The sequence below is a fragment of the Phaseolus vulgaris genome, chromosome 7 (assembly GCF_051622355.1).
Source record: "Phaseolus vulgaris cultivar YP4 chromosome 7, ASM5162235v1, whole genome shotgun sequence".
Lineage (NCBI taxonomy): Eukaryota > Viridiplantae > Streptophyta > Magnoliopsida > Fabales > Fabaceae > Phaseolus > Phaseolus vulgaris.
In genome coordinates, this window is record NC_143504.1 from 46,375,302 (window position 1) to 46,399,347 (window position 24,046).

The 24,046-nt window shown below is 33.4% G+C and overlaps 3 protein-coding genes across 7 annotated transcripts; 2 read left to right on the top strand and 1 right to left on the bottom strand.

Moving 5' to 3' along the window:
• Nucleotides 1-790: 790 nt before the first annotated feature.
• Nucleotides 791-11,385, top strand: LOC137829496 (Acyl-CoA N-acyltransferase with RING/FYVE/PHD-type zinc finger domain-containing protein). 2 transcript variants are annotated; one of them, XM_068636302.2, is made up of 20 exons: nucleotides 791-1,996; nucleotides 2,065-2,133; nucleotides 2,207-2,405; nucleotides 3,991-4,075; nucleotides 4,765-4,875; nucleotides 5,017-5,085; nucleotides 5,207-5,288; nucleotides 5,397-5,456; nucleotides 5,554-5,606; nucleotides 5,681-5,847; nucleotides 6,228-6,393; nucleotides 6,898-6,955; nucleotides 7,035-7,091; nucleotides 7,171-7,419; nucleotides 8,410-8,471; nucleotides 8,992-9,048; nucleotides 9,134-9,227; nucleotides 9,331-9,471; nucleotides 9,946-10,061; nucleotides 11,076-11,385. In XM_068636302.2, exons 1-19 carry the CDS (start codon nucleotides 1,184-1,186, stop codon nucleotides 10,030-10,032), a joined length of 2,679 nt encoding a protein of 892 aa, XP_068492403.1. In that variant the 5' UTR covers nucleotides 791-1,183; the 3' UTR covers nucleotides 10,033-10,061; nucleotides 11,076-11,385. The 2 variants fall into 2 exon arrangements, with proteins under 2 accessions (XP_068492403.1, XP_068492402.1); XM_068636301.2 differs by lacking the exon at nucleotides 11,076-11,385 and having other exon boundaries at nucleotides 9,946-10,431.
• Nucleotides 11,386-13,311: 1,926 nt separating this feature from the next.
• Nucleotides 13,312-19,735, top strand: LOC137829497 (arginine biosynthesis protein ArgJ family). Of its 4 annotated transcripts, none has more exons than XM_068636303.2 (17): nucleotides 13,312-13,540; nucleotides 13,690-13,794; nucleotides 13,939-14,062; nucleotides 14,140-14,213; nucleotides 14,607-14,651; nucleotides 14,785-14,835; nucleotides 14,933-15,001; nucleotides 15,149-15,207; nucleotides 15,461-15,530; nucleotides 16,240-16,320; nucleotides 16,400-16,486; nucleotides 16,744-16,866; nucleotides 17,622-17,684; nucleotides 18,433-18,510; nucleotides 18,589-18,734; nucleotides 19,287-19,357; nucleotides 19,456-19,735. In XM_068636303.2, the coding sequence occupies exons 1-17, from the start codon at nucleotides 13,475-13,477 to the stop codon at nucleotides 19,536-19,538; spliced, it is 1,395 nt and encodes a 464-aa protein (XP_068492404.2). In that variant the 5' UTR covers nucleotides 13,312-13,474; the 3' UTR covers nucleotides 19,539-19,735. The 4 variants fall into 4 exon arrangements, with proteins under 4 accessions (XP_068492404.2, XP_090160846.1, XP_090160845.1 ...); XM_090304720.1 differs by having other exon boundaries at nucleotides 13,338-13,540; nucleotides 14,591-14,651; XM_090304719.1 differs by having other exon boundaries at nucleotides 13,338-13,540; nucleotides 14,591-14,651; nucleotides 15,466-15,530.
• On the bottom strand, nucleotides 19,702-22,768 carry LOC137829498 (uncharacterized). Its single transcript, XM_068636305.2, has 3 exons — nucleotides 22,180-22,768; nucleotides 21,231-21,575; nucleotides 19,702-20,602 (listed from the first exon to the last, which is right to left on the bottom strand). Exons 2-3 carry the CDS (start codon nucleotides 21,558-21,560, stop codon nucleotides 20,159-20,161), a joined length of 774 nt encoding a protein of 257 aa, XP_068492406.2. The 5' UTR covers nucleotides 21,561-21,575; nucleotides 22,180-22,768; the 3' UTR covers nucleotides 19,702-20,158.
• Nucleotides 22,769-24,046: the final 1,278 nt, after the last annotated feature.

A 24,046-nucleotide genomic window follows, 5' to 3' on the forward strand; every position in this document is an offset into this window, starting at 1 on the left:
ATGTAATATCCTCTTTATTTGGTAACAACTTTTAATTAAAGCAATTAGTTTAACTGGACAAGAATGATTAAATTAGAATACTTTAATGAATTGATGTACACATTAATTAAATTTAATATATTTTATAATGAATTAAAGTTAGTTAATGAATCGTGTTAATGCTGGTTAAAAATCTTAATCCCAACATGTTTTCACCAGAATACCTTCATTTATCGGGCTGAGTTACCCCTGTAACTACACAACATAAATTATTATTGTTATTTAGATTATTAGTTGATGATCCTTCGTTACACGTGTTAACTTGCAAGATACTTCATGAAAAACGGCTGAGGAGGGCCTCCGTCAGATCCCAGCAATGCCACGTAGCGAAACATAAGAGGCCCAACTCTGGTGGGTCCCATCACGTTTATCCATTTGTCTTCTCGTCTCTTCCTAAAGTTTGTGTGATAATTTTTTATTTTAATTTTTTTTGGACAGTTTCTTTCTATGAAACTCATCTCCTCTGCTCCCTCTGCTTTCCATAAAGTTGAAATCTCAACCGCGAACAAAGCCTTTCCCCTCAGTTCGTTGCCTCCTCACAACTTTCACTCTCTTCCCTCCGTGGAACCAAACCCTAACACTCTCACAAATCACTTCCCTGTTTCGAATCTCGTAAAGTGCAGAGCTCACTGCTCTTCGCCAATCTCAGATCTGTTATTTCAAAACTCGATTCATGGTGCTTCGAGTGCGGGTTTCGATTTACTTTTGTTTTTAGAGATTGGAAGTTGATCGGATTTGAGTTTTTTTTTTTCCATTTTTTATTGGTGGTGTGGTTTGAGGTAGGTTATTCACTGTTTGTTATTGTCTTTCTTATTTATGTGTGTGCAAATTGAATGAATTAAACGGTTACGCGCCTTTTGTCTATTCACATAACCGTCTACCAACTTCTTCTCCACGCCCGAATTGGTTTCATGACTCTTATTGTCGATTTTCGTTGCCATTTTAGTGTTTTCTGTTGAGCATAGCCTCGAATTCATCGAAAACATTTTGTAAGTCTGAATTTTGTGAGTAGGCAATGTTTTGAGACGAATCTGGAGTGGGGGTTCAAGTTCGCTTTCAGTTTATCTGTGAATGCTGTGGGGTAGTGTTATTTTTTCGGTAGTTTCCACGATTGGATTCCCCGGGGTTCTGTTCTGTGATTTTGATGGGAGAAGAAGCGGTTTGTGTGCATGCATTAGATGAAGGAAGGAAGGAAAACAATGAGGAGTCAAGGACGGAACTGAAGCGTGACTATGACCAATGCGTTGGTGATACCGAACGTCACCTGTTTCCTCATAAGAAACAGGTGAAAGAAGTTTCGAACGATGAAGTGCGCTCTGAGGTTTCTAACCCCAACGTTTCTGCAGCAGAGCATGCGCTAACTTTTCAAGATATCAGTAGCCAACCAACTGAATCCACTGATGTTAACCATGCAGAGTGTGGGGAACTGACGTCTACTCTTTTGGAGAATTCAAGTTCTGATGAGACCTTGAGTGATGAAGCTGGTGATCAGAATATTACTACTACTACTACAAATAATAGTAATAATAACAACAATATTTCTCAGAGTGATAAGGACACGAGTAGTGCTGCAATGACATCCTGTGTTGTGATGGAAATCCCCAAGCATGCTAGTTCATCTGGGATCAGGAAGATTACTTTTAAGTTTAGTAAAAAGAAAGAGGACCATGGTTACCAACCACCTGCTCCTGTGCACCGTTCTGCTCTTTACGCTGATGGCAATCACATTGGTTTTCATGGGGTTGATGAATATTTGGCAAGGGACTATTGTAGTGGTGGGTCGGTAGAAAGCATGGGTTATGTTCATGATGGAGATTTGGACTCGTACGCTCACAATATGGAATTGAAAATGTCCAAGAAAGTAGTTCCCAACTGCTACCCTACAAATGTCAAAAAACTTTTATCAACTGGCATCCTTGACGGAGCTGTAGTGAAGTATATTTACAATCCTGGAAAGGTAAACCTCACATCCGTTGTCTTTTTTATACTCATGCTTGGTTTCTTCTAATGTTTTGATGTTGTCAGGTTGAACTACAGGGGATTATTGATGCTGGTGGATATTTGTGTGGCTGTACAATGTGCAATTACACTAGAGTAAGACATGTACTTCACGTTTTGGAGATTTTGTTCTGTATTTACAAAATGACTAATTTTATCATTTTCTCAGATTCTTAGTGCCTATGAGTTTGAGCAGCACGCGGGAGCCAAGACTCGACATCCAAATAATCATATTTTCTTAGAAAATGGAAGACCGATATATAGTATTATACAGGAAATAAAAACTGCTCCACTCAGTATATTAGATGAGGTTATAAAGAATGTGGCTGGTTCCTCTGTCAATGAGGAGTCTTTCCAGGTTTGGAAAGGTGAGAATCATTTCTCAGGCTTATAAATGCATTGTGGAAGCCTGGTGGTTTGGGTTTACGTTGAGTAATTGTATTTGAAAAAAGGATTTTATGTGCTGGGTGAATCCCTCCTCTATAAAAAATAAATTCACTCACCTTCATTTGAACACCTTGTTAAGTTTCTGACATTTTATTTTTTGAAGATTATGATGTATATTTCCGTCGTTTGCTTCAATGTTTTTATTTCTGCCATGTTATGGTCTTCTATATTCTTAATATCCCACTGCTGTAGTATTAAATATACTTGGATTTATGAAAGTCTTGGAGTTTTTTTTAATCAGGAGCATCTGTTTTATTTTGTTGGCCTTTGCTTGTGTTGGAGAGAACAACGGCACAACCTCTGTTGGAGTTATTCATCGTAGTCAGTACACATTGCTTCCATTTCAAAATAAGTGATTTTAGAGATTTAAGCTGTTCTAGATTATATCTCACTTTAGAAAACGAAGAAAACATCATTTTCTTTTTTCCAACTTCTTACTTCTCTTCTTGAATCAGCACCAGAAAGCATTAATGCCATAACATAGTCAATAAACTTATATTTCCTTGAAATTGAGAATATTTCTTTGAAATGGAGTGTGCACAAAAAATGTGGGTTTAAAGGGTACCCTTTTTTGCCCTGTATTTTGTTAGAGCTGATAATCCATTATAGCTTATGATCTTGTCCTATAGGAAAATATTGTTACCAACCTCTCCAACTTTCCTAGAAGCTTAACGTGTTAGGTGAAATCTTATGAATTGTTTTATATCTAACACTTCTAGTTAGAAATTGGTCTTAGCGCCTAACTCGACTCCAAAAAAGCGGTTTGTGGTGAGAAATGTCCAAACTTTGTAAGGTTAAAGTCATATCTCTAATTGACGTGAGACTAAACAACCACCCATGAGACTGCAATTAAGGCAACCTTCAAAGAGGTCACAGCTAAGGCAGACTAGGTGTAATTGCAATTAAGGCGGTCTTTTTATACTGCCCCTCATGCCCAAGACTTCTTGTCTAGAGTGTGGCAAATGCAGGTGACCCAATAATGCATCTAGGATATGTTTTGGTACCATATTTGAAATTGAGCAGTTGTAAGGTGAGGGTTGCCCAAGCTTTATCATTTTTAAAAGTCATATTTCTAGTCAATGTGGGACTAAACCACCACCCTTCAAGTTGTAACTAAGGTAGTCTACAAAGAGGTCTTGCAACCAAAGCAGGCTAGGGATAACCACGATTAACATGGTGTTTTAACTGGTACAATATGCGTGAAGAATTTATTTTCTAACTTATTTTGTTAGAGCTAACCATGATAGACTTACGATCTTAATCCTATAGGAAAAAGACATTTACCTATCTCTCCAACTTCTCTATTAGTTAAGCTGTTAGGTAAGCTTATGAATTGTTTTGTCCAACAGTTTTCATTACAAAACATCCAGGAACTCAAAGGAATAAGGTCAATAACGATTTAAAATATAGAGTAACCAATGGATGTTGTACGCTGCACAACTTGCATGGGATGATCTATGAGTGCTACGAATTTAACACATATTTTCTTTGCCATGGATTCTGCAGAAAATATTCTACACAGCAACGGCAAGGTTCAGGCTTATAAAAACTGTAGCACCAAACATGTTGGCATGTCTCATACAAACATAAGGTAAATATGAAATAAACCCAAAATGATAATAATAAATCAATTGAGTTTTCTCTATCTCTTATTCACCTTGTTTAGTTTGGATATTGGCAACTTTTCAATTAAGGAGTTCTATAGTGAATGGGACATATCTGATTTTTTCCACACCAAAGGTAGCTCTTGCCATCAAAATGTTTATTAGTAGTTAAAGAAACTTGTTCTAAATGTCATGACATTGATGGTTTTTGGTCTATTTGTTCAATGAACTTTCTTGATTAAGAATAACATCTTAGGCTTTGTTTTTGAGATGCCTTTATCTTACTTGGCATCACTTAAGCATGTGAACCAGTGCATTTGCTTGTATTTCTAAAATAAAGCCTTGTTAATGGTAGCCTGAAGGATAAAACAATTACTTTACTTAGTCCTAATGCTTTGACTGGCAATGATTTCAGGATATGGGTAATTAAAATTAATCAGATTTCAGAATTCTATGGGTTTTGTTAAAGGAAAACAAATTGGTTTTTGACTGGGTTTCCCTCTGGTGTTATCTATGAGTTTACGAATTTAACTGCCTTTTAGTTTTTGGAAAATTCTAATTTGAATTTTATTTGTCTGTCAAATGTTAATATGTTCAATTTTTTTTGTCATTGTGTTAATGAAATTTGGTTCAACTTAAAAAAAAGACTGACTAGACGCTTATTAAATTGTTCCAGTCAATCTGTAGATAGTACTAGCCACTTGTCGTCTTTGCACGTGCCAAGTCATCATGAGCAGCTCAAGTATATGAATCAGACAAATGACGAATGGAAACGTGTGATGAAAAAGTTTGTCCTCTCTCTTGGTTCAATTACTACACATACTTGATAATGTGCTTGAGCAATCTGCATATGTACAAGGTTATTTGGTTGATTAAATTGTAGACCTTTGCTTGATATTCAATTACTCACAGTACACATTTTCTGTAGGTCAAGCTCCTACTCTTCTAATTCTGGTGTACTTCTGAAAAGAACTGCTGATGGTTGCACTAAGAGAAGGTACTTTTGTTTTGTTTTGTGGGGGGTGTCTGTTTTTTGTTTCTTTGTTCTCTCTAACTTCTCCATGTGAATTGCAATATTTTTAGCTACTGTTGTTTGAATTGTTTTTTGCTTTTATTAGGGACAATGATTTACACAGGTTACTTTTTATGCCAAATGGGCTACCAGATGGTGCTGAGTTGGCTTATTATGTCAAGGGACAGGTGTGTGAATATTCTTATTTAAATATTTTTCGTTTTTGCATGTGAGTTGCACTTGTTTTGTGTGGTATTCAATATTCAATATATGACATGTCTGATGGTGTGCTTCAGAAATTACTTGGAGGTTACAAACAAGGAAGCGGTATAGTCTGTGGTTGTTGTGATATTGAGGTACGGTCATATATAACTGTGTGCGCAAAATGTTTTACTTTTATAAACAAATAAATGCTAATATTAACTTTTACTATCTTCGTTTGTGTGTCAACAGATAAGCCCTTCACAGTTTGAAGCCCATGCTGGAATGGCTGCTAGGCGTCAACCGTGAGTATAATATAAAAGCAGCTATATAGTCTGGTCTATTCTTCTCTGTCTTGATATAATTTGTCCTTTTGCAGTTATCGACACATATATACTTCCAATGGGTTAACACTTCATGATATAGCTCTCTCATTGGCAAATGGTCAAAACCTTACCACGGGAGACAGTGATGATATGTGTGCAGTATGTGGAGATGGAGGAGATTTGATTCTTTGTAATGGATGCCCTAGGGCCTTTCATACAGGTGGACAGATTGTGTTCTTCTTTAGTTATTAATTATTTGAAGATATTGTAATATCTTTATGTATTTTTCTTGTTTGTCATGTTAATTTCTGAAGTTTTGTTTTCATTATATTAGGAAGCATATTCACTGTTATCCTGTGTGTAATTTGGACAATGAGTGATGTTGTCTATTGTCTACATGTAAGAAAGTTCTATAATTGTATTCATATGTTGCATAGCACATATAGCTTGCATTGAATAGACAGTCTTGCTACCTTGTTTTGTTCAATACAACTAGTTTACTATTGTAGCAGATACTGCAAAATTATGATGAGAAAATAAACTGGTTGAGGTAAGGTGACAGGATTTATTAAGATTTGCCATTTTCTGGTTCAATTGCAGCCTGCTTGGGTTTACAGTGTGTTCCAGACAGTGGTTGGCGATGTCTAAATTGTGGAGATAACGCTGGTAATGGAAGAGAATCTTCTATAGTGAGGCCAATCATGATCCGGTTGACACGAGTTGATAAAACACCAGATTTTGAAATGGGTGGATGTGTTGTTTGCAGGTAAGTTATATGGTTTATCTTAAAATAATTTATCAAAACTGTCACTTATTAATAACTTTATGAGGAATATGTTCTGTAAGGAAGTGTGCAATTTTACTTTGAAGATTTTGGATTCTGGTTGAAGGTATCGAGTGGTTCAGAAGCATACAGTGTTAATGAAGATTGTGGTGATAGGCCATTGAATTGTCGTCACTGCATTTCATTTACATATATGCATTGCTTTGACCTCTAGAGACTGTATGATATTAAGATTAATGAATATTATAGTAATAAGCCATTGAATATTAAAATTTTGGTGTTAATGTTTTTTAAATGACAGTATTTGCAGAATTTAAGCAATTTGTATTGGGTTTTTTCTGGTAGAGAAAGCTCAGTTTGGTTTCATATTTGACATTTTTATGTGTACTCGTGTGTAGTGTGCACACACACATCCTATATCTTTGCTACTGTTAAGCTTTGCTTTTGTATTAATTAATTCTATACTAATGTGCAAATACTCAACAGGGAGCATGATTTCAGTGTTGCAAAATTTGATGAACGAACAGTAATAATTTGTGACCAGGTATAATTTGTACATGACTGGCATTTGTATTGAACTGTTTCTTTTTAGAAAGTTAACAATATTGCTGGTTGTTAACTAGTGTGAGAAGGAGTATCATGTTGGCTGCTTGCGGGACATTGGGCTATGTGAGTTGGAAGTAAGCACTGGGCCTTTAACAAATACTTTTATGATACTTGCATTTGTTTTTAATATTTCATCATCATATCTTACAACAGGAGCTGCCCAAGGATAAGTGGTTTTGTTGCAGTGACTGCAATCGAATATATGTAGCTCTACAGAATTCAGTTACTGCTGGAGCAGACATTATACCAGCTTCCTTGTCAGAACTAATAATCAGGAAGCATGAGGAAAAGGGATTATGTTCCTATGGTTCTCAGGATGATATTCAGTGGAGAATTTTAAGTGGAAAAAGCCGTTATCCAGAACATTTACCCTTGCTTTCGCGAGCTGCTGCTATTTTCCGAGTGAGTATTTATGGCTTCCAAGTACGCTAATTGTGATATGGTATATGCTGTTGATATTTCATATTTCATTGGTTCTATCATCTTCTCTGAGCTTACCTTTGTGAAACAGTTCAAATTATTTAAGGATAAATGATAACTGTACTGTAACTCCAGCTTTCCTGATGAGAAAATTTCCCTTTTCATGTAGGGAGCTGGTTTTCATTTGTGTTTTCATCACATGCATGACAAAAAAGTAACCTAGTCTCTGGAAACAACCTGAAATCTTGAGTTTTACTTATGTGATATGAAAGAAGTCATGTCTTGTGTATATGTTCGGAATAAAATAATTTAGGGATTGGCTTGTTTTATTGATGCAACACTTTGTCGTTTTTAGCTATGTTCAAATATCAATCCACTCAATTGGTTTTATTTGAGTGTATCTGATTGAAATTTAGTTTTGATTGTTGGAATTAACATTTCCTTCTTTCAAGTTATTAGCCATTTTTAATAAGGGTAATAAAGTAAATTATGAAGATATAGTCAACCCAGTTCATTTTAATCATGTTCCAAGCATGGAAATTGATTTGTAATCAAATGAAGTCCCATTTTACAATACATTTTGAAACATGAGAATTGATTTGTAAATCAAATCCAATCATTTTCAATTTTATAGCAAGTCCAAACACAGCCAATTGATTGTCATACTTGGTAAGACAGTGTTGGGGATTTCTCTGGATGCAGCAATTGTGTGTTTTTTTTGGGGGGATGGGGGATGTTGCTAGCAACGGAGCTTCTCTTGTTCCATCAGGTTGTGGACAAGTTGACTGTTGAGAAAGGCATGCTTTCAAATTTCGTGCATTTTGAGAATTCCCTTCTATCTAGTGCTATCTTTATTTCGAATCTACCTTTTGATTATTGTGTGTCGGGCATTCAGTGGCACTGAAATTGTCTATTATTCATATTATATGTTGTGTTATCCACTTCTCATGCTTTGGGAATATGTTTTGGCAGGAGTGTTTTGATCCCATTGTTGCAATATCTGGCCGTGATCTGATTCCTGTTATGGTCTACGGGTAAACAAATATGAATTATTTTATTACAGATCATAGTGGTTCATTCCCGCTTCCTTCTTAGTCATAATTTATTGGACTGTGGATTATTAACAGTCTAGTGTTAGTATACAGACTACCACCAGGATAAGTTTGAATTATGATGAATGTGCCAATTTCTCTTCATCACTCTCCAATTTTCCCTCATGCATATATAAAACTATTATAAGCTCTCTGAGCTTTATTTGCATTAGAACTTAGAACATGTTTTTGGGTGAATTAAATTTGTACCTACTTATCTTATTACAAACAGTTTTTTTTTTAAGTTCTTTCTAACATTTGAATTTATATTGAATTATTGATTTAAAGTCTTGGTATGACCTTTTACTGGGCACAAGTAATGTGGCGATACATGTGTCAACAAGAGATTTTGTAAATGATTGTCAATCAGTGCTTGAATTGCATGGGCAGGATTCTGTCTATAATATTCATGATTTTTTAGTTCATTTCTTAGTAATATATTGTATTTTTGAATTTTGTGCAGGAGAAATATTTCTGGCCAAGAGTTTGGGGGGATGTATTGCATTGTTTTAATAGTGAAGTATGCTGCTGTCTCTTTTTTCATATTTTCCTGACAGTGCTTGTATTCGGTCGAACTGACATTGTATGTATTTTACTTGTACCAGTTCTGTTGTAGTATCTGCTGGGCTTCTGAGGATTTTTGGCCGTAATGTTGCTGAGCTTCCACTCGTTGCTACTAGCAGAGTACATCAAGGAAAAGTAAGCAGCAACTTATTCATGCATGACCCAAAATTGAAAAAGGTTGTTTGATAGTTGATGCATTTTGATAATACTTTCTTTCAAATATGATTTTTTTATTTAGGGATATTTCCAAGTGTTGTTCTCTTGCATAGAGAGGTTGCTGTCTTCTCTAAACGTAGAAAAGCTGGTGCTTCCTGCAGCAGGGGATGCAGAGTCAATTTGGACTAAGAAATTGGGCTTCCGAAAGATGAGTGAAGATCAGGTAATTCCGTCGCTCTATATTTACCTGACAAAGTACATATTACCTATGTGCTGAGAAATGAAAACTTAATACGCTCATGAGTCGACTGAACAGGTTAAAATTAAATTGTGTGAATTCTTCCTTCATGTGTTAGACTATTAGCAACCATAGATTTGATTCCTTATTTATAGACTGCCATGTGTTAGCTGTTAATTATGTGCAAAAGAGATAATTATTGTGAAGGAGGACCAACTTAACTATAATATGACCTGTTTATATGATGGAGCTTGCTAAGAAATAAAAAATATTTGTTTTATTATGTGTGTTGCCAATAGACGCCTACTATAATTTTCGGTGAAAACTTTTTTATTTATTGATTTCTTAAGTAGTAACACTTTAAGAACACATTCCATTTACTGACACTACATGAATTTGAAGAAATTGTTGCAGAGACATAATTAGCATTTACAATTAAGCTTTTATTTTCTTGGGCAGTTATCCAAACATCTCAGAGAGGTGCAGCTAACTCTCTTCAATAAAACTTCAATGCTGGAGAAGACAGTGGAGCAGACTATAGAATGAGTTTGATCTGGTGTTGTAACTAATTTTTGGTAATTTATTCATTTTTTTTAGCATATTATACACTGTAACATCGTACTGTTATGTTCTTTTTGTTTTTTCCCACGTAGTATGGATGCTCGTGGATGGGTCTGGGTGTCAGCCAGCCATGTCTCTTTCTTTTTGTAAAATGTAGGGTAAAAAGTAAGCGTGAAAAATAGGGAACATGGCCTAAAGGATAGAAGTAGAGGAGTTTCAAAGAGCTAGCATGCTGACCAATTTTTTTTATTAGCATGCATGTTCGCCATAAAATCCTACTGTATTTGATTTTCCCCCCCTCAGAAATTGTGTATCTTTTCCGGTGAATTTGAATTCATGAAAATCTCCGCACACCATAATGAAATATTAGTATTAATAGATGTATGTACTCGATTAAACACTTTCTAACTAGTTGCTTAAGCACTAAAAGTTTTTCTGCCTGCTTGGCATTGAGGTGATTGTTGCTGTGTAACTATTCTAAGTTCGAACATATCCTCTTGTGGTGTTATAATTTGGTTAATGAAACTGTATGGAGGTTTTAATTTAGTTTTAGAATCTAAGTGAATTAAAATAAAGTTTCTTAAAGTTATTTTCACTTATATTCATCTTATATTTCATGTAGTAGGTACTTACATATTTTTTTATATGTTATTATTAAAATAGAATTGTCTTTTATATATATATATGTGTGTGTGTGTGTGTGTAAAATAATATGTAGGGATTTATTCGAAACAAAGATATTTTTAGGGTTTTTTAATTCTTAATATTTTTTAACTAACTTTTAAAAAAATTATAATTTTTAAAGATTGAAAAGGTCATTTAAAATAATTTTTCATTAAATCTAAATAATGTTCGTAAAACATTTTTTTGCTCATTTTTAACTTAATTTCCTGAAAATTAAAATTAGTGAGAGTAGATAAATAAATTGTTAAACTTTTAAAAGAATTATACGATTTTTAATAATAGTTCTAAAGGGTGCTGCGTGCATTTTTGACCTATGTGCTAACTTGAATGTTTTTTTATGCTAGGATGTTTGAACGATTCATTATTTCTTGAGTTGAATTGGAGCTTTATGGAGTATTATCTTACATTTGGGAATGAAGATGTGTCCAGAATGGTACAGTTTCAATAGAAAAGAGAAAGATTTATGGGACGTCTAGTATAAGTATTTCTTTCTCTCATTGGATGATACAAGAGTTGAGCTTCTTGTTTAATTTCGTATTCAATATATACTACATTTCTGGACAACACATTCTTTTTTGCAAGTCTTCATTTTATTTTCCTACAAATAAAATAAAATTTCTTAATGAGTGTTCATGCATATGCCCTTCAAATTGACATGGTTTCTCTTGGCTTGTGAAGAAGCAAATTGGCAAGCAGCATGTCTTTGGCGCAGTGTTGAGAATATTTCTAATCACGTCAATCACATACAAGATCCATTTTTAAATATCTTCGACCAATCACTTATTTACTCCTATCACATTTCTCTCAACTTCCTAGCTGACGAGTTTATGCATAATTTTCCTGTTATATATTGCCATAAAGTATGAAAACAACATAATTAGCCACTGCATTAATCCATCGGATTTTAACTATTAACTCTAACTTCTCTTTTTAATAAGGATAAAATTGGTTATTTATTCTTGATATTTTTGCTTTTCAAAATAAAATTCTCTAAAATGTATAAATTTTAGTAAATAGTTAGAGAAAAGTATTGATAAGCTTTGAGCAGCAGTGAATGCTTACTAAATGCTTTGTAATCTGATTGATATACCTATGCTTAAGTAATTTGTCTTGCTCAAAAGATAAAAAAACAAGTACCTTCGTTCTATTTTATTTAGATTAGAAAATTAAAAGTGAAAGAATAAAAAGAAAAAGAAAAGTAAAAAGTGAAATTGTATATTATGTTGTAAATAAATACTTAAGGTATAGTCGCGCAAACTTTTTCGTTATTAGTGAAAAATGAACGTTTGAGTTCTTTTTTCGTGTTTTAGTTTTTCTAAGAGTTTTGATCTTTTGTTGTGTGCTTTCTCTTTTTCTTTATTTTTTCTTTGTCCTGATCTTTCTTTGCTTTTCTAACCTGGAATAAGTGTAACTGTTGTCAGAAGAAAAAAATATTGTCTACTTTGCCAGGGTTGAAAAATCAGCGCAGCCATCAAAGAACCTTAAGGCCGTTTGTTTTTGGTGAAAAAAAAGGTAGATATTTACGTGCATAAGTGAAACACGAAAAACATGACAATAAATAATAAAAAACATGAAAAACGACACAGTTACACGTGTTAAACTTTCTTTACGTGTTTTAGGTAAGAATCACGAAGAAACATATATATATTTATATGTTAAACTTTCTTCAAGTGTTTTAGGTAAGGATCACGAAGAAACTTTTATTTATATATATATATATATATATTAATAATTTACTTGTTTTTATTTTAAACTTAAATTATTATTAAATTTATTTAAAATAGGATAACAATTTAAATATAAAGAATATAACTAAAATTATAAAAAAGTAATTATTATAAAATAACATAATTAATCATATTATATATAGTAAATTATAACTATAAATAATAATAAATAAATATATTTTTAATAATAATTTTTTTATATAATAATTATATTAACTATAAAAAAATAAAAATAAAAATAATAATGTTATTTAATATAAATTTTTATTTATTAAATATTTATAATTATAAATATTTAAATAATTTTTATCAAATTTTATATGATTTTTATTTTTTTAGAATTTAAAGTTTAGGATTAATACATTATAAAAATAATATTTCAATCAATAAAATAAGTGAATTAATTTTTTTTTTAAATAAATATAAAAATAATTTTGTAAATTAATATTTGTATTAATTAATTAAAATATAATTTCAATAGTACTCATAACATTATTTACAATTTTTAAATTTTTATTTTATTTATTTTAATTTAAATAATCTCACTTTCTTTCTATTTTTTCTTAAAATTATCTTAAATTTACTCCCTCAAATTCATCCTATTCCAAACAAAACACGAAACACTTTCACTTCTCATAAGCATTACAGATTTTCTGAGATTTTATTCATATCTTATTATATTATTTTTAATTTTTTTCAAATTTTTTACTTTAATGCAAAAAGCTTTACAAGCTTTATATTTTCATATTTTTAATTTGCAGTCTTATATTTTTAAAAATGATTTAATTATTATATTAAAATAAAATAAGAAATAATTTTAAAATTATCATATCACTTCAACATGTTTAATTTTAAAATTGAAGAATAGAAGTTTTTCTTAGAAGATTCAGTCTGAAATCTATTTTACCCGCTGCAGTGGAGATCCTCTGCATCTCCAAACTGGAGTCTTAGCTACATACAGTTCCTCATCAAAATCAAACCGCTTAAACCCTAAAACATTACTTCACACAACAAAAATGTATTCCTGCATTCCTCAGCACCTTTTTCTGCACTTTCACTTCGCATCTTCCCCAAACACGAAGGTCACTCTTCACTCTCTCTCTCTCTCTCTCTATCTCTCTCTCTCTCCTCGTTCTTCTGATCATCGATGCCTGTTCGGTCGTTTCTCTTCAATGTATATATTTCCTAGACTCGCTGAGAAAACACATTTTTCAATTAACCTCTTCTGCAGGCGTTTAACTCCTCCATGCGCCATACGAGTATTCGTGCTGTTTCAACCACTGAGAACAGCATACCGGCCGCTCCAATTTTTCTACCCGAAGGACCTTGGAACCAGGTCTCTTTCTAACCACCGGCAATTTTTTCTTAGGAAGCCACGTTGTTAAGATATTAATATTTTGTTATTGTAGCTTGCAGTGGAAATATTTTACTCTGTTTTGTTTATTCGTATCTGAGTGTTTCATTTTAAACATTCGATCAGATCCCTGGTGGAGTTACTGCTGCGGATGGGTTCAAAGCTGCGGGAATATACGGAGGTTTACGTGCTAAAGGAGAAAAACCCGATCTCGCGCTTGTCACGTGCGATGTTGATGCTGTGTCTGCAGGTTCGTTTGTTGATTTTGAGAGATGCTAATTTTGCGTTTGGTGTGAACTGAACGTGATCGAATTGAATTTCTTTCAGGGTCGTTTACTACAAACGTGGTTGCGGCTGCTCCCGTGTTGTACTGCAAAAGGACGTTAGATATTTCCAATACAGTAAGGGACTTTTTTTTTTACCTAGTGTGTGCTACGTTGTTTTCTCAATAAGCAGTTTCATTGTCTATAATTATCAGTGGATAAATTCCACCATAAATAATTGTTTAAGAGGAAAAAAAGAGAATAAAAAATAAAGTTTCACTAATAAATTAAGATTTCCCTTTGCCCTTCAAATTTTTCAGAAGTTATTTAAAAGTTTCTATAAAAGCTAATACAAAAGTACAGTGATCTCTTTTATTCTCTATTTCTGTGTGTACGAATGGGTTTTTGTGTAAGAGAATGGGTGTTTGTACATACTTCGGCTAAGATTCCTGCAGTGTAACGTGTTTGCATTGTTACGCTTTTGAAATTCAACTTGATTCTTACCAATTGATCAGTTTTGCAACCTTCCAGGCTCGTGCCGTGGTGATTAATGCAGGTCAAGCAAATGCAGCTACGGTAGGTCATCAAAACCTTTTTCTGTTGTGTGCATGTGGGCTGTATTAAATAAATAGTCTACTGAAGTGTAGTTACTTAAGGGAATTCAGGAATGTTATTTAAAATTAGTGGTTGAGGCTTTTCATTTCTTCAGGGAAAAGAAGGTTACCAGGATGTAATAGAATGTGTGGAAAGCCTTGCTAAGGTATCCATCCTTTCATTGTGTTAAACTGCTTTTGGTTATGTGGTTCTTGGCCAAGGGGTTTTTTCTTAGTCTTTGCTGTAAATGTTCTTGATTGTAGCTGCTGAAAATAAAGCCAGAAGAAGTATTAGTTGAGTCGACTGGTGTAATTGGTCAACGAATAAAGAAGGTAAATGCAGAGACTGCATATTGGTTTTATATCACGTTTGCTTGTGTCCTTTGGATATTGCTTTCTGTTAAATGGACTAAGCATTCACAAAATTCTGCACAAGCCAGTTGAAAAGTTTATTGATTTATATACTTGTTTTATTTGCAGGGAGCATTTTTAAACTCACTTCCCACCCTAGTGAATGCACTGTCATCTTCAGTTGAGGGGTAATTCCTGCGTTTTTGTGATTTAATATTTCTTTTAATTTTTATATTTGACATACAATCATGTCAAGAAACTCACATTTTTTCAGTGGTCATTAAATGACCTTTGGATTCATTTAGTTTTCTTTTTGGTTTCCTTCTTTCACCATTTTGGTTTATTATTCTTTGAAAAGTATATAGTTCTGAACAACACTTGCTGTGTCCCATTTTCCTTCATTCAATAATTTATTATCAAATCTTATTAGCTTACGTACAGGGCAGACTCTGCAGCAGTGGCAATCACTACAACAGATCTTGTTAGCAAGAGTGTGGCAATTGAGTCTCTGGTATTACTTGTTACTATTTGCTCACTTGTTTTAAATTGACACAACTAGTTCATATTTTATTTTAATTACTCATTTGGTTCATATGCAGACACAATCTTTACATTCTAGTCTCTATGCTTACAAACTACTCATTTTAGTCTCTCGACATACATTTTTAACTCATTATTAACACATACACTTAATTTGTTTTAGTTCCCAAAACTTTGGACACTAAGGACTAAAATGGATTAAAAAGTGTATGTGTATAACTAAAAAGAGTAAGTTTTAGTACAGAGATTAAAACATAGAATTATGCATGTGTAGGGACCAAATAAGAAATTAAACCTTGATTGTTTATTAAGCACATATACATATATATTGATAAATACACACATTTGACATTAGCATGTATAAATCATAAGATTGCCTTGTTCAATTGATTAGTTGTGGATATGTATAGGGTCGGCAGCTTTCAGCAGCCCGAAAGTTATAGGGTTAATGGGAAAAGAACCAACAATTTGACTGTTTTGGAGATTTCTACATTGATATGTATATGATAGCTTACCATAATTCAATGAGTCTCTAATTTCTAAGACAGAAACCTCAGCTCTTGGCGTTTGGGAATTAATTTGTGAGACGTGTCTGGTTAATTCCCAAATTCTATTTGCTAATTTGAAGAGTGACAAAAAGCGCAATAATCTTATTCTAATTATTGTTGTGCGTTGGTTAGGTTGGAGGAACTAAGATCAGAGTTGGTGGAATGGCAAAAGGTTCTGGAATGATCCACCCAAATATGGCTACCATGCTCGGGGTATGTCTTATTTGATGCTTCTTTCTTATTTGGAATATACAGATTATCCAGTTCATTCCTTGAACTATATCTACCCTAGGTAATAACAACTGATGCTCGGGTAAGCTATGCTGTTTGGAGAAAGATGGTGCAGGTTGCTGTAAGCCGAAGTTTCAACCAGATAACTGTATGTGTTTTTCTCACCTTTTCTGGATATAAAGAATTCAGTTAATTTATTTTCATTATTTTCCCTAAATTAAAATGCAAAAACAGATGGCTATAATTTCACAATTGAAACTAGTGTTGTATGTTGCAAAAAATTATTCGCAAAATTTAATATATTTGTCTCTTACAAGGTGATGCCATGTTATCTCCAAAGCTTTTGCCCCCATTTTTTGGATTGTAATTGTTTCTTATGTTTCTTTTTACTTTGTTCTGCCACAGGTAGATGGAGATACTAGTACTAATGACACTGTAATTGCTTTGGCTAGTGGGTTGTCTGGGCTATCCTGCATATCTTCTCTGGACAGTGATGAAGCTATTCAACTTCAGGCATGCCTAGATGCGGTAAAGTTCACCTTGTACAGTTTCATCACTATTTTTTCATCTAATATTTTTATTCTTTTCCTTTGAACAAGTTAATATAGTCATGTACTTAACTTTTGCTGGAAGCTTTTCCTTTCTAGTAGAACTGGCAAATGAAGTACTATGACCATTGTGCTGGAGGTAGTGTCACACTCCATTTGGTATTAGATATTCAATAATACGTATGGGGAAATGTTGCATAATCACCGTTCCTTTTTCCTGTAAGTACTTAAGACTGAAAATATTAAAAAAGAACTTAAGAGATTGATTATCTCTTTGCTGATCCTTGTTATTTATAGAGGAAAATTACATCAGGAATACCGTGAGCTATAAGAAAAAAAAAACTATGTCTAGGTAATTAATGCTAATAAGCAAAACAGCTTTTTAGGACAGACAGACTACTTAACCTATCTAAGCAAGTTAAGTTATATAACCAAGATAAATTATTCTAACATAAATAATAAAGTAGGTCCCTGCTCCCGTTCATTCAAGAAAAAGGCCTGCAAAAATGGCTGAATTTTCCTTTTTATGATTCTTTCTTTCCTGTAGATCTTGTTCCATTCCATGATTTACTTGAAGCATTTAATTTTTTTCTTCAAAAGTGATCTGTCAGCAAATGTGATGTTTTAATTTTTTTCCTTTTAGAACTTGTTCCATTATTTACATGAAACATGTAATTTATTCTTCAAAGTGATCTGTCAGCGAATGTGAAGTTTTGAATTGCTTGTTATTTCCAGGTAATGCAAGGTCTTGCCAAATCAATAGCTTGGGATGGAGAAGGAGCAACATGCCTCATTGAGGTATGCTTTTTTTGTTGTCAAGGATATTTGTGCAGCATCACTGTTGGTTTAATGCTGCTGTCTGTGTTCTTTTACACATCCAGTATTAATGTTTCTGTCTGTGCATGAATCTTGATTGAAAACATCTTTACTCTTTAAGAGCACTGGTGATACGTTTCATGCTGCCCTCCTTGTTTCCAAAGAACCTCATCAATTTAAAAATGTTACTAATGAATAAAAATGCAGGATTTGACTAAGCTTTTTTCACGTTGGAGACCAATATGGAAAGTGTTTCAACTTGTAAAGTTAATTACCACTTCTTCCATTGTGGATCTATGAGACTGTTTGGATAGAGCCAACTATCATTAAATGGATTTATCTTTGAGACCATATTAGGATAGAGCCAATGAATGACAGCAGTAATTAGAAAATAGACCCTAAAATTGCAAATCAATCCCCCTGATGACAGTGGCGACGACATAAGATCAGTAGTTGAACGATGAAGTGAGAGAGATAGAGATGGCAGCATCCACTATTGCAAAAGGGAGGCTAACAAGAGAAAGAGAGGCCCATTCCTTTTTCCGTACATCTGCTATTACTTTTTATAGTAAGATAAATAAGCCATGCTACTGATGTAATGCGTGGGCACTTGTCTATTTTTCTGTATGATTTGGTAGCTGTGTTTTGATTTTGACGTAGCTCTTAATGAAAATGTGGACTTATCTTGCTTTATATTGTTATTTATCATCAATTCCATCTTATTTTGCAGGTCAGTGTAACTGGAGCAAACAGTGAAGCTGAAGCTGCAAAAGTTGCACGTTCAGTTGCATCATCTTCACTTGTAAAGGCATGATGGTTGAACTAAAGAATTATTTTACCTTTTCAATCTGGCAAAGTATAGTTTTCTAACATAATGTTTCATCAGGCTGCTATTTATGGTAGAGACCCCAATTGGGGTCGGATTGCTGCTGCAGCTGGTTACTCAGGGGTTTCATTCCATCAAGATTTACTTAGGGTAGAGCTGGGAGACATTTTATTGATGGATGGTGGGGAACCACAATTATTTGACCGGTAGGACTTCTTTTGTAGGACTTCTTTTTTTGGTTATTTTTCTTGCACTGACAAATTAGTTAAAAAAAACGAACACTTTTTCCCCCAATACCAGTTAGTAAATGTACAATTTCTGATGTTGTGGAAGGGTTTCACTTTTCTTGAACGTGAATCATCCAGTCAAATTATTAATATGTTCACATAATAAAAAACTCAAGAATGAAAGCCGAGTAGAATAACATTTTAGGTTCTCATTTTTTTCCATGAAACACTAGCATTTAGGATTTTGTAGCAAGAGATCGGTGTAAGAATTGAGTTTTATCACTGCCAGCTATTATTAGTTTGTCATCCCTTTTTTTGTCAAAATAGTATTTTTAATTTAATATTCAATTTTAGTTGCTAAAATGATTCTTATAGCTAGAAAAAATCTGATTGTATCCATCCAACTAATAGCTGATCATGAACATTTTTATGAGATTTTTTTATATATAAGAGATCTTTGTCAATCTGGCCATGCTTGCATGTGTGCTGTGCTTCATTATACAAATCTCTTAAAGCTTGTAATCGTGGCAGGCACGCGGCAAGTAGTTATCTCAGAAAAGCAGGGGAGACTCACGACACTGTGAGAATTCAAATATCAGTCGGTAAGTTATATCCCTAACGGTAAACTGTTTTCTTTTTTAATCAAATATGGAATTAATACCCACATATATACTGATTGATGTTCATTTCCTATTGACAGGCAATGGACCTGGACGTGGACAAGCATGGGGCTGTGATTTAAGTTATGATTACGTTAAAATAAATGCTGAGTACACAACATAACCAAATGAAAATCCTAATGAAGTTAGATATTATTTAAGACTTTTTAATATTGATTTCATTTTTAGAGATTTGATTTTGAAATATACGGTATTAGCTTGGATGATCTTTTAGATTTGATTTTGAATTTTGAACCTTTTGTTTTGTAGTTTTGACTGCTGGCCTATTTAAAAATAAAATTGGATATTATTCAGATAAAAGTATACAAAATTAAGCTCTTGCACAAAATACATCTTCACTTCCTTTAAAAATATACTCTAGAATAAGTTTTTTAGATGACTGAAGTTGGAGAGTTCCCTGCCGTCTGCAATGAGGCAATGAAGTTTCTTGGCTTCGTTTATTCATCACATTAATTTCAGTGGATGACTAGAATTGAATACCAAAATGTTGAGGCATATAATATCTCGTAATTCCTGATTGGTAAATGAAAGCAATGGCTGTGGAGCATGTGGCCTCTGAAAACAGAAGCTAAGTATGCCGATAATAGTGATGTAAAAATATCAGCCGTTTAAAGATCCTTCCAGCAATGTTAACCTAGAACCCTAATTAGTTAACAAAAAGGATATAGCATCGTACTTCTTCTTGGTCAATCTATTTCATCATACAACAAAACAGAAATGTATTCATGCAGTCTCGATACTTGATACAATCGATCGTGTTACACTCGATACTTCTCCAATAGGCCAGTGCACCTTTGTAACTGATGCTTTTAAGTAGCTAGTTGCACAGTAGGAATCATGATCAGCAACTTTAAGATCATCTACTTCAGTGGAAGCTTCAAACAACTCATCACCAGAATGCAGCCACCTGTTTCGATACTGTTTGTCTTTGCTGCTGCTGCTGCTGCTTCTTCTAGAGTAATTGATTACCTTCTGGCTCTTCTTTCCATTTTTCTTTTCACTCTTCCTGACCCTGGCTTTCTGCTGTTTCTTGTTTTTAACAGTATGTGATGACAATGTAGGTAACGGATCATACACATCAGGGGCCCATTTCACAGTCAATTTAGTTTGAGATCCCCCCTCTTTTTCACGGCTACCCTTCATGGCAGATACAAGTTTTGGAGGAGCCTGTGGTGTATAGAACAGAAAAAATGGAAATCAATAAGAAAAAAAAAAGTGCTTATAAGAATAGATGCCAATAATATATGCCTAAGGCCATAGTGCAGCATCGACTCTATCACACAAGTCAAAATACACATCCGCTATTATGCTCCTACACACTTTCAATATATCAACCTATAAATTACACCTACCAACGTTTCCCCCCAAATAAAAACATCTAAACTTTATGAATAAAGAAGCCCCAAACCCTAGCCCAAAATCTTAAGCACAGAGAACAATTCTGTGCAGTCCTATTTTGGGTTGGAAATCTTAGATAAACTACAGTAAGCAACGTACTAAGAAGCCACAATGTTCTAGCTACCATTGCAATGAAAAATAAATAAAATCATGAAAGAGGAATTATTACGAATAGTAGTTACACAATTTGCAAAGTGCTAAATAACTAAAAATGTCTGCATAGATGCACAGCATATAATACACCAAAAAACTGATGCCATACACCGGAACACGCAAGCAACAACTCAGCTTAAACGTCACTACCCTTAAAATGAGCATACAACAGAAATCGGAACAAACCCTTCTGTTTCTTCATTGAATAAAAATACATGCTGAAATTAAAACATTAAGAACTTACTTCCAAAGATACCGAGCACGAGTAGTTATGCCGAGGAGATTGCTTAGAGAGTGATTTATCTGCCTCCTCGTCAGAAGAGCTCGAAGGCAGAATCATGTCAGGATAAGGAATCGTTGAACACTCATTCAAGCACTTAATCTCTAATTTGGTTTCTTGCGGTTCAAAATCTCGGCACAAATTCTCCTCCACGTAAAAAATATCAATACTATCCACCTCGGATGCATGTTCCAACTTTTGAGCATCTTGTACATGCAGTGACTCAATAAAGGTACCTTCAAGCTTACTTATGACGTACTCATTCACAACACTAACAGTAGCAGGCGTGGCCATCAATTGTATTAGGCACTACAAGTAACAACCAGACAAAAAAAATTGATGAATAATAATAAAAAAAAACACCACCAATAATCTACATACACAAGCATTACCAAGGAAACCATTCCAAACATACTTTGTCCTCATGAGTGCCAAGAAATCAAAGAGCTAAAAAAGGAAATTAATCAATATCATGGGGTAAATATTAGCTGTAACAATGAAGTAGCAACAATAGAATAAGGAACTATATTGATAATGGAGACGAATCAACCTGTAAAGATTTCCAGATAAATTTACCAGTCCCACAGCTTATGATGGTATGATGACTAATTCAGAAATAGTAGTGAAATTATCATTAAAATATGAAATACGTAAACACTAAGAAGATTCCATGTTTCCATCAATTCAATCGGCCCAAAACATTGTTACTATAAACATAACCAGAAACGACCAATTTAAAATTTAAACTACTATTTAAATGCAGTGAAAATGAGGTAATGATTTTATATTATATTATGTAGATATTTTCAAATGAGCATACACGAGACAATCGGAATACAAAAGCAAATAAGACGACCCTATAAGCATCACTATTTTTCCATCAGCCAGTTTTCATGAAATTCAAATCATATACCTAAATCAACGGCGTTTACAGCTGCAAAATTTTCACGGTCTTTGAAGTCAACACAACAGCAAGGGAAACAACGGTTCGATCCACAATTTCGCGAACAGGAGATCGAGGAAGAAAATATGAGAAAGGAAGAAAAACAGAAGAGAGAAAAGGGAGGAAGAAAAAGTGGTGATGTTAACTAAGACTACAACGCCGATCACTTTTCTCAAGATGTTTGAGACGACGAGTGGAGGATCCAGCGTGGAGCATGGCCAAGGAAGGAACGAAATGGCATATAAGGAGTAGTCCAAAGGGGAGCGAAGGCATCGTGGAAACCCTAATTCTTACACCGAAATCCGAAAGGCTCTGTGCGATTTCAACTGCAAGAACATTCGATTAGAGATGGATGCAGAGAGGAAGGAGATTGAAAGGTGGTTGAAAGCTTAATTGTTTGGAGAGAATTATTGTATTGTAGAGGAAAAAACGCGTAAAGATATAATGTGTTAGGAAGAAAGATGAAGCAGTATTTATAGTTGGTGCTAGCTTGGAGGGAATAGGAAAGGTCCTGTTTTGGATTGGTCAGAACAAATCTAGACCTACACGTTGCGTTTTTTTAGACCTATTACCCTGTCAAACCCCAACTTTCAATCTCTGGTACAGATAATTCAACCTTTTTATTTATTTCACAGCTTTGTCAATAACCATAGAAAAGTTAAATTATTAAATAAGTAAATTTATTGAATAATTAAACTATTTTTTTATTTATTATAAGAATATAAAATCAATATATATTAATCTCGTCATATTGTCATTTTTTTTTTCGGTTAACCAAACAAAACATTGGCAAAATTCTTACTACACCAGCACGCGATTATGTTAGATGACGAAAATGTTTATGTGAGATGAGAAAAATGACTTTAAATAAAGAATGTGGAGAAGAAAAATATTTTTGAAATTTTCTTATAATATTATTTGGATTTTTGTAACACATTCCTAAATTTTAAAAATTTAAAATATATTTATACAAATTTTATATTTTTGATTTCTATAAAATATATTTTTTTATTCTAAATTTATATTTTTTAAATAAAATTTTGAGTTTTTAATTGTATCTTTTGAATTTTTAGATTTTTAAATTTAAGGATAATTTTGAAAAATTAAAAGATGATAGGGTAGAAATTTAAATTGGTATTTTGCAGGAAGGCCTAAAAGTTATTGTAATTCACTTCTGCCCCAAAACTGTTTTGAACCTCTACTACTGCAGTATACCTTATTCTAATCCCTTTATTTCTTAACAAAACACTAGCTTATTATTTTTGTTTGTACTAAGTTAAGACCAATCATGATGAGCTCCAGTTCTGAAAAGTTATCATTTGATATAGTTTATAGTGAAAAAATTATCAAACCTCGGTGGGTTGTACAGATTAGCCCGCGGTCGGTTGAAAGAAATATGGACGGGTTGCTGATTTTCATCCGTTGTTTGTTTAGGTTCATTCTTGATAATTTGTTGTTTGCGCGGGGTTAAGTGTGGGGGAGACGGATTGACCTATATAATCTGCATAATTTTAAAATATAATTTTTTTTTTATTTCTATATTTTTTTTATGTAGTCTCATATTTTATATTTTAAAAATATTTTGTGAAAATAATATTATGAGACCATTTATTTACCTAATGTATCTAAATAAAATAAATTTAAAATTATTTCAAAAATTTTATTTCAAAAATTTTATTTCAAAAATTATTTAAAAAATATATATATATTTTTTATGCGGACTGGTCCACAGACCTGCTGCCCAACCTTATACGGGACGGGCCAACCCGCATTGCCACCCAATATACTATTATGGCTCTTTCTTCCTACACCTCCATACTAAATGTGAAAATATCAT

Bases quoted from the DNA above. Each gene is read 5' to 3' on its own strand.
- LOC137829496 (XM_068636302.2), top strand. From the start codon at position 1,184: ATGGGAGAAGAAGCGGTTTGTGTGCATGCATTAGATGAAGGAAGGAAG. The intron at 2,406-3,990 runs GTGAGAATCATT...TGGATTCTGCAG, and splicing joins GTCTTTCCAGGTTTGGAAAG to AAAATATTCTACACAGCAAC. The intron at 4,876-5,016 runs GTTTGTCCTCTC...CATTTTCTGTAG, and splicing joins TGGAAACGTGTGATGAAAAA to GTCAAGCTCCTACTCTTCTA.
- LOC137829498 (XM_068636305.2), bottom strand. From the start codon at position 21,560: ATGGCCACGCCTGCTACTGTTAGTGTTGTGAATGAGTACGTCATAAGT. The intron at 20,603-21,230 runs GTAAGTTCTTAA...TATACACCACAG, and splicing joins CGTGCTCGGTATCTTTGGAA to GCTCCTCCAAAACTTGTATC.
- LOC137829497 (XM_068636303.2), top strand. From the start codon at position 13,475: ATGTATTCCTGCATTCCTCAGCACCTTTTTCTGCACTTTCACTTCGCA. The intron at 13,541-13,689 runs GTCACTCTTCAC...CCTCTTCTGCAG, and splicing joins CATCTTCCCCAAACACGAAG to GCGTTTAACTCCTCCATGCG. The intron at 16,487-16,743 runs GTATGTGTTTTT...GTTCTGCCACAG, and splicing joins GAAGTTTCAACCAGATAACT to GTAGATGGAGATACTAGTAC.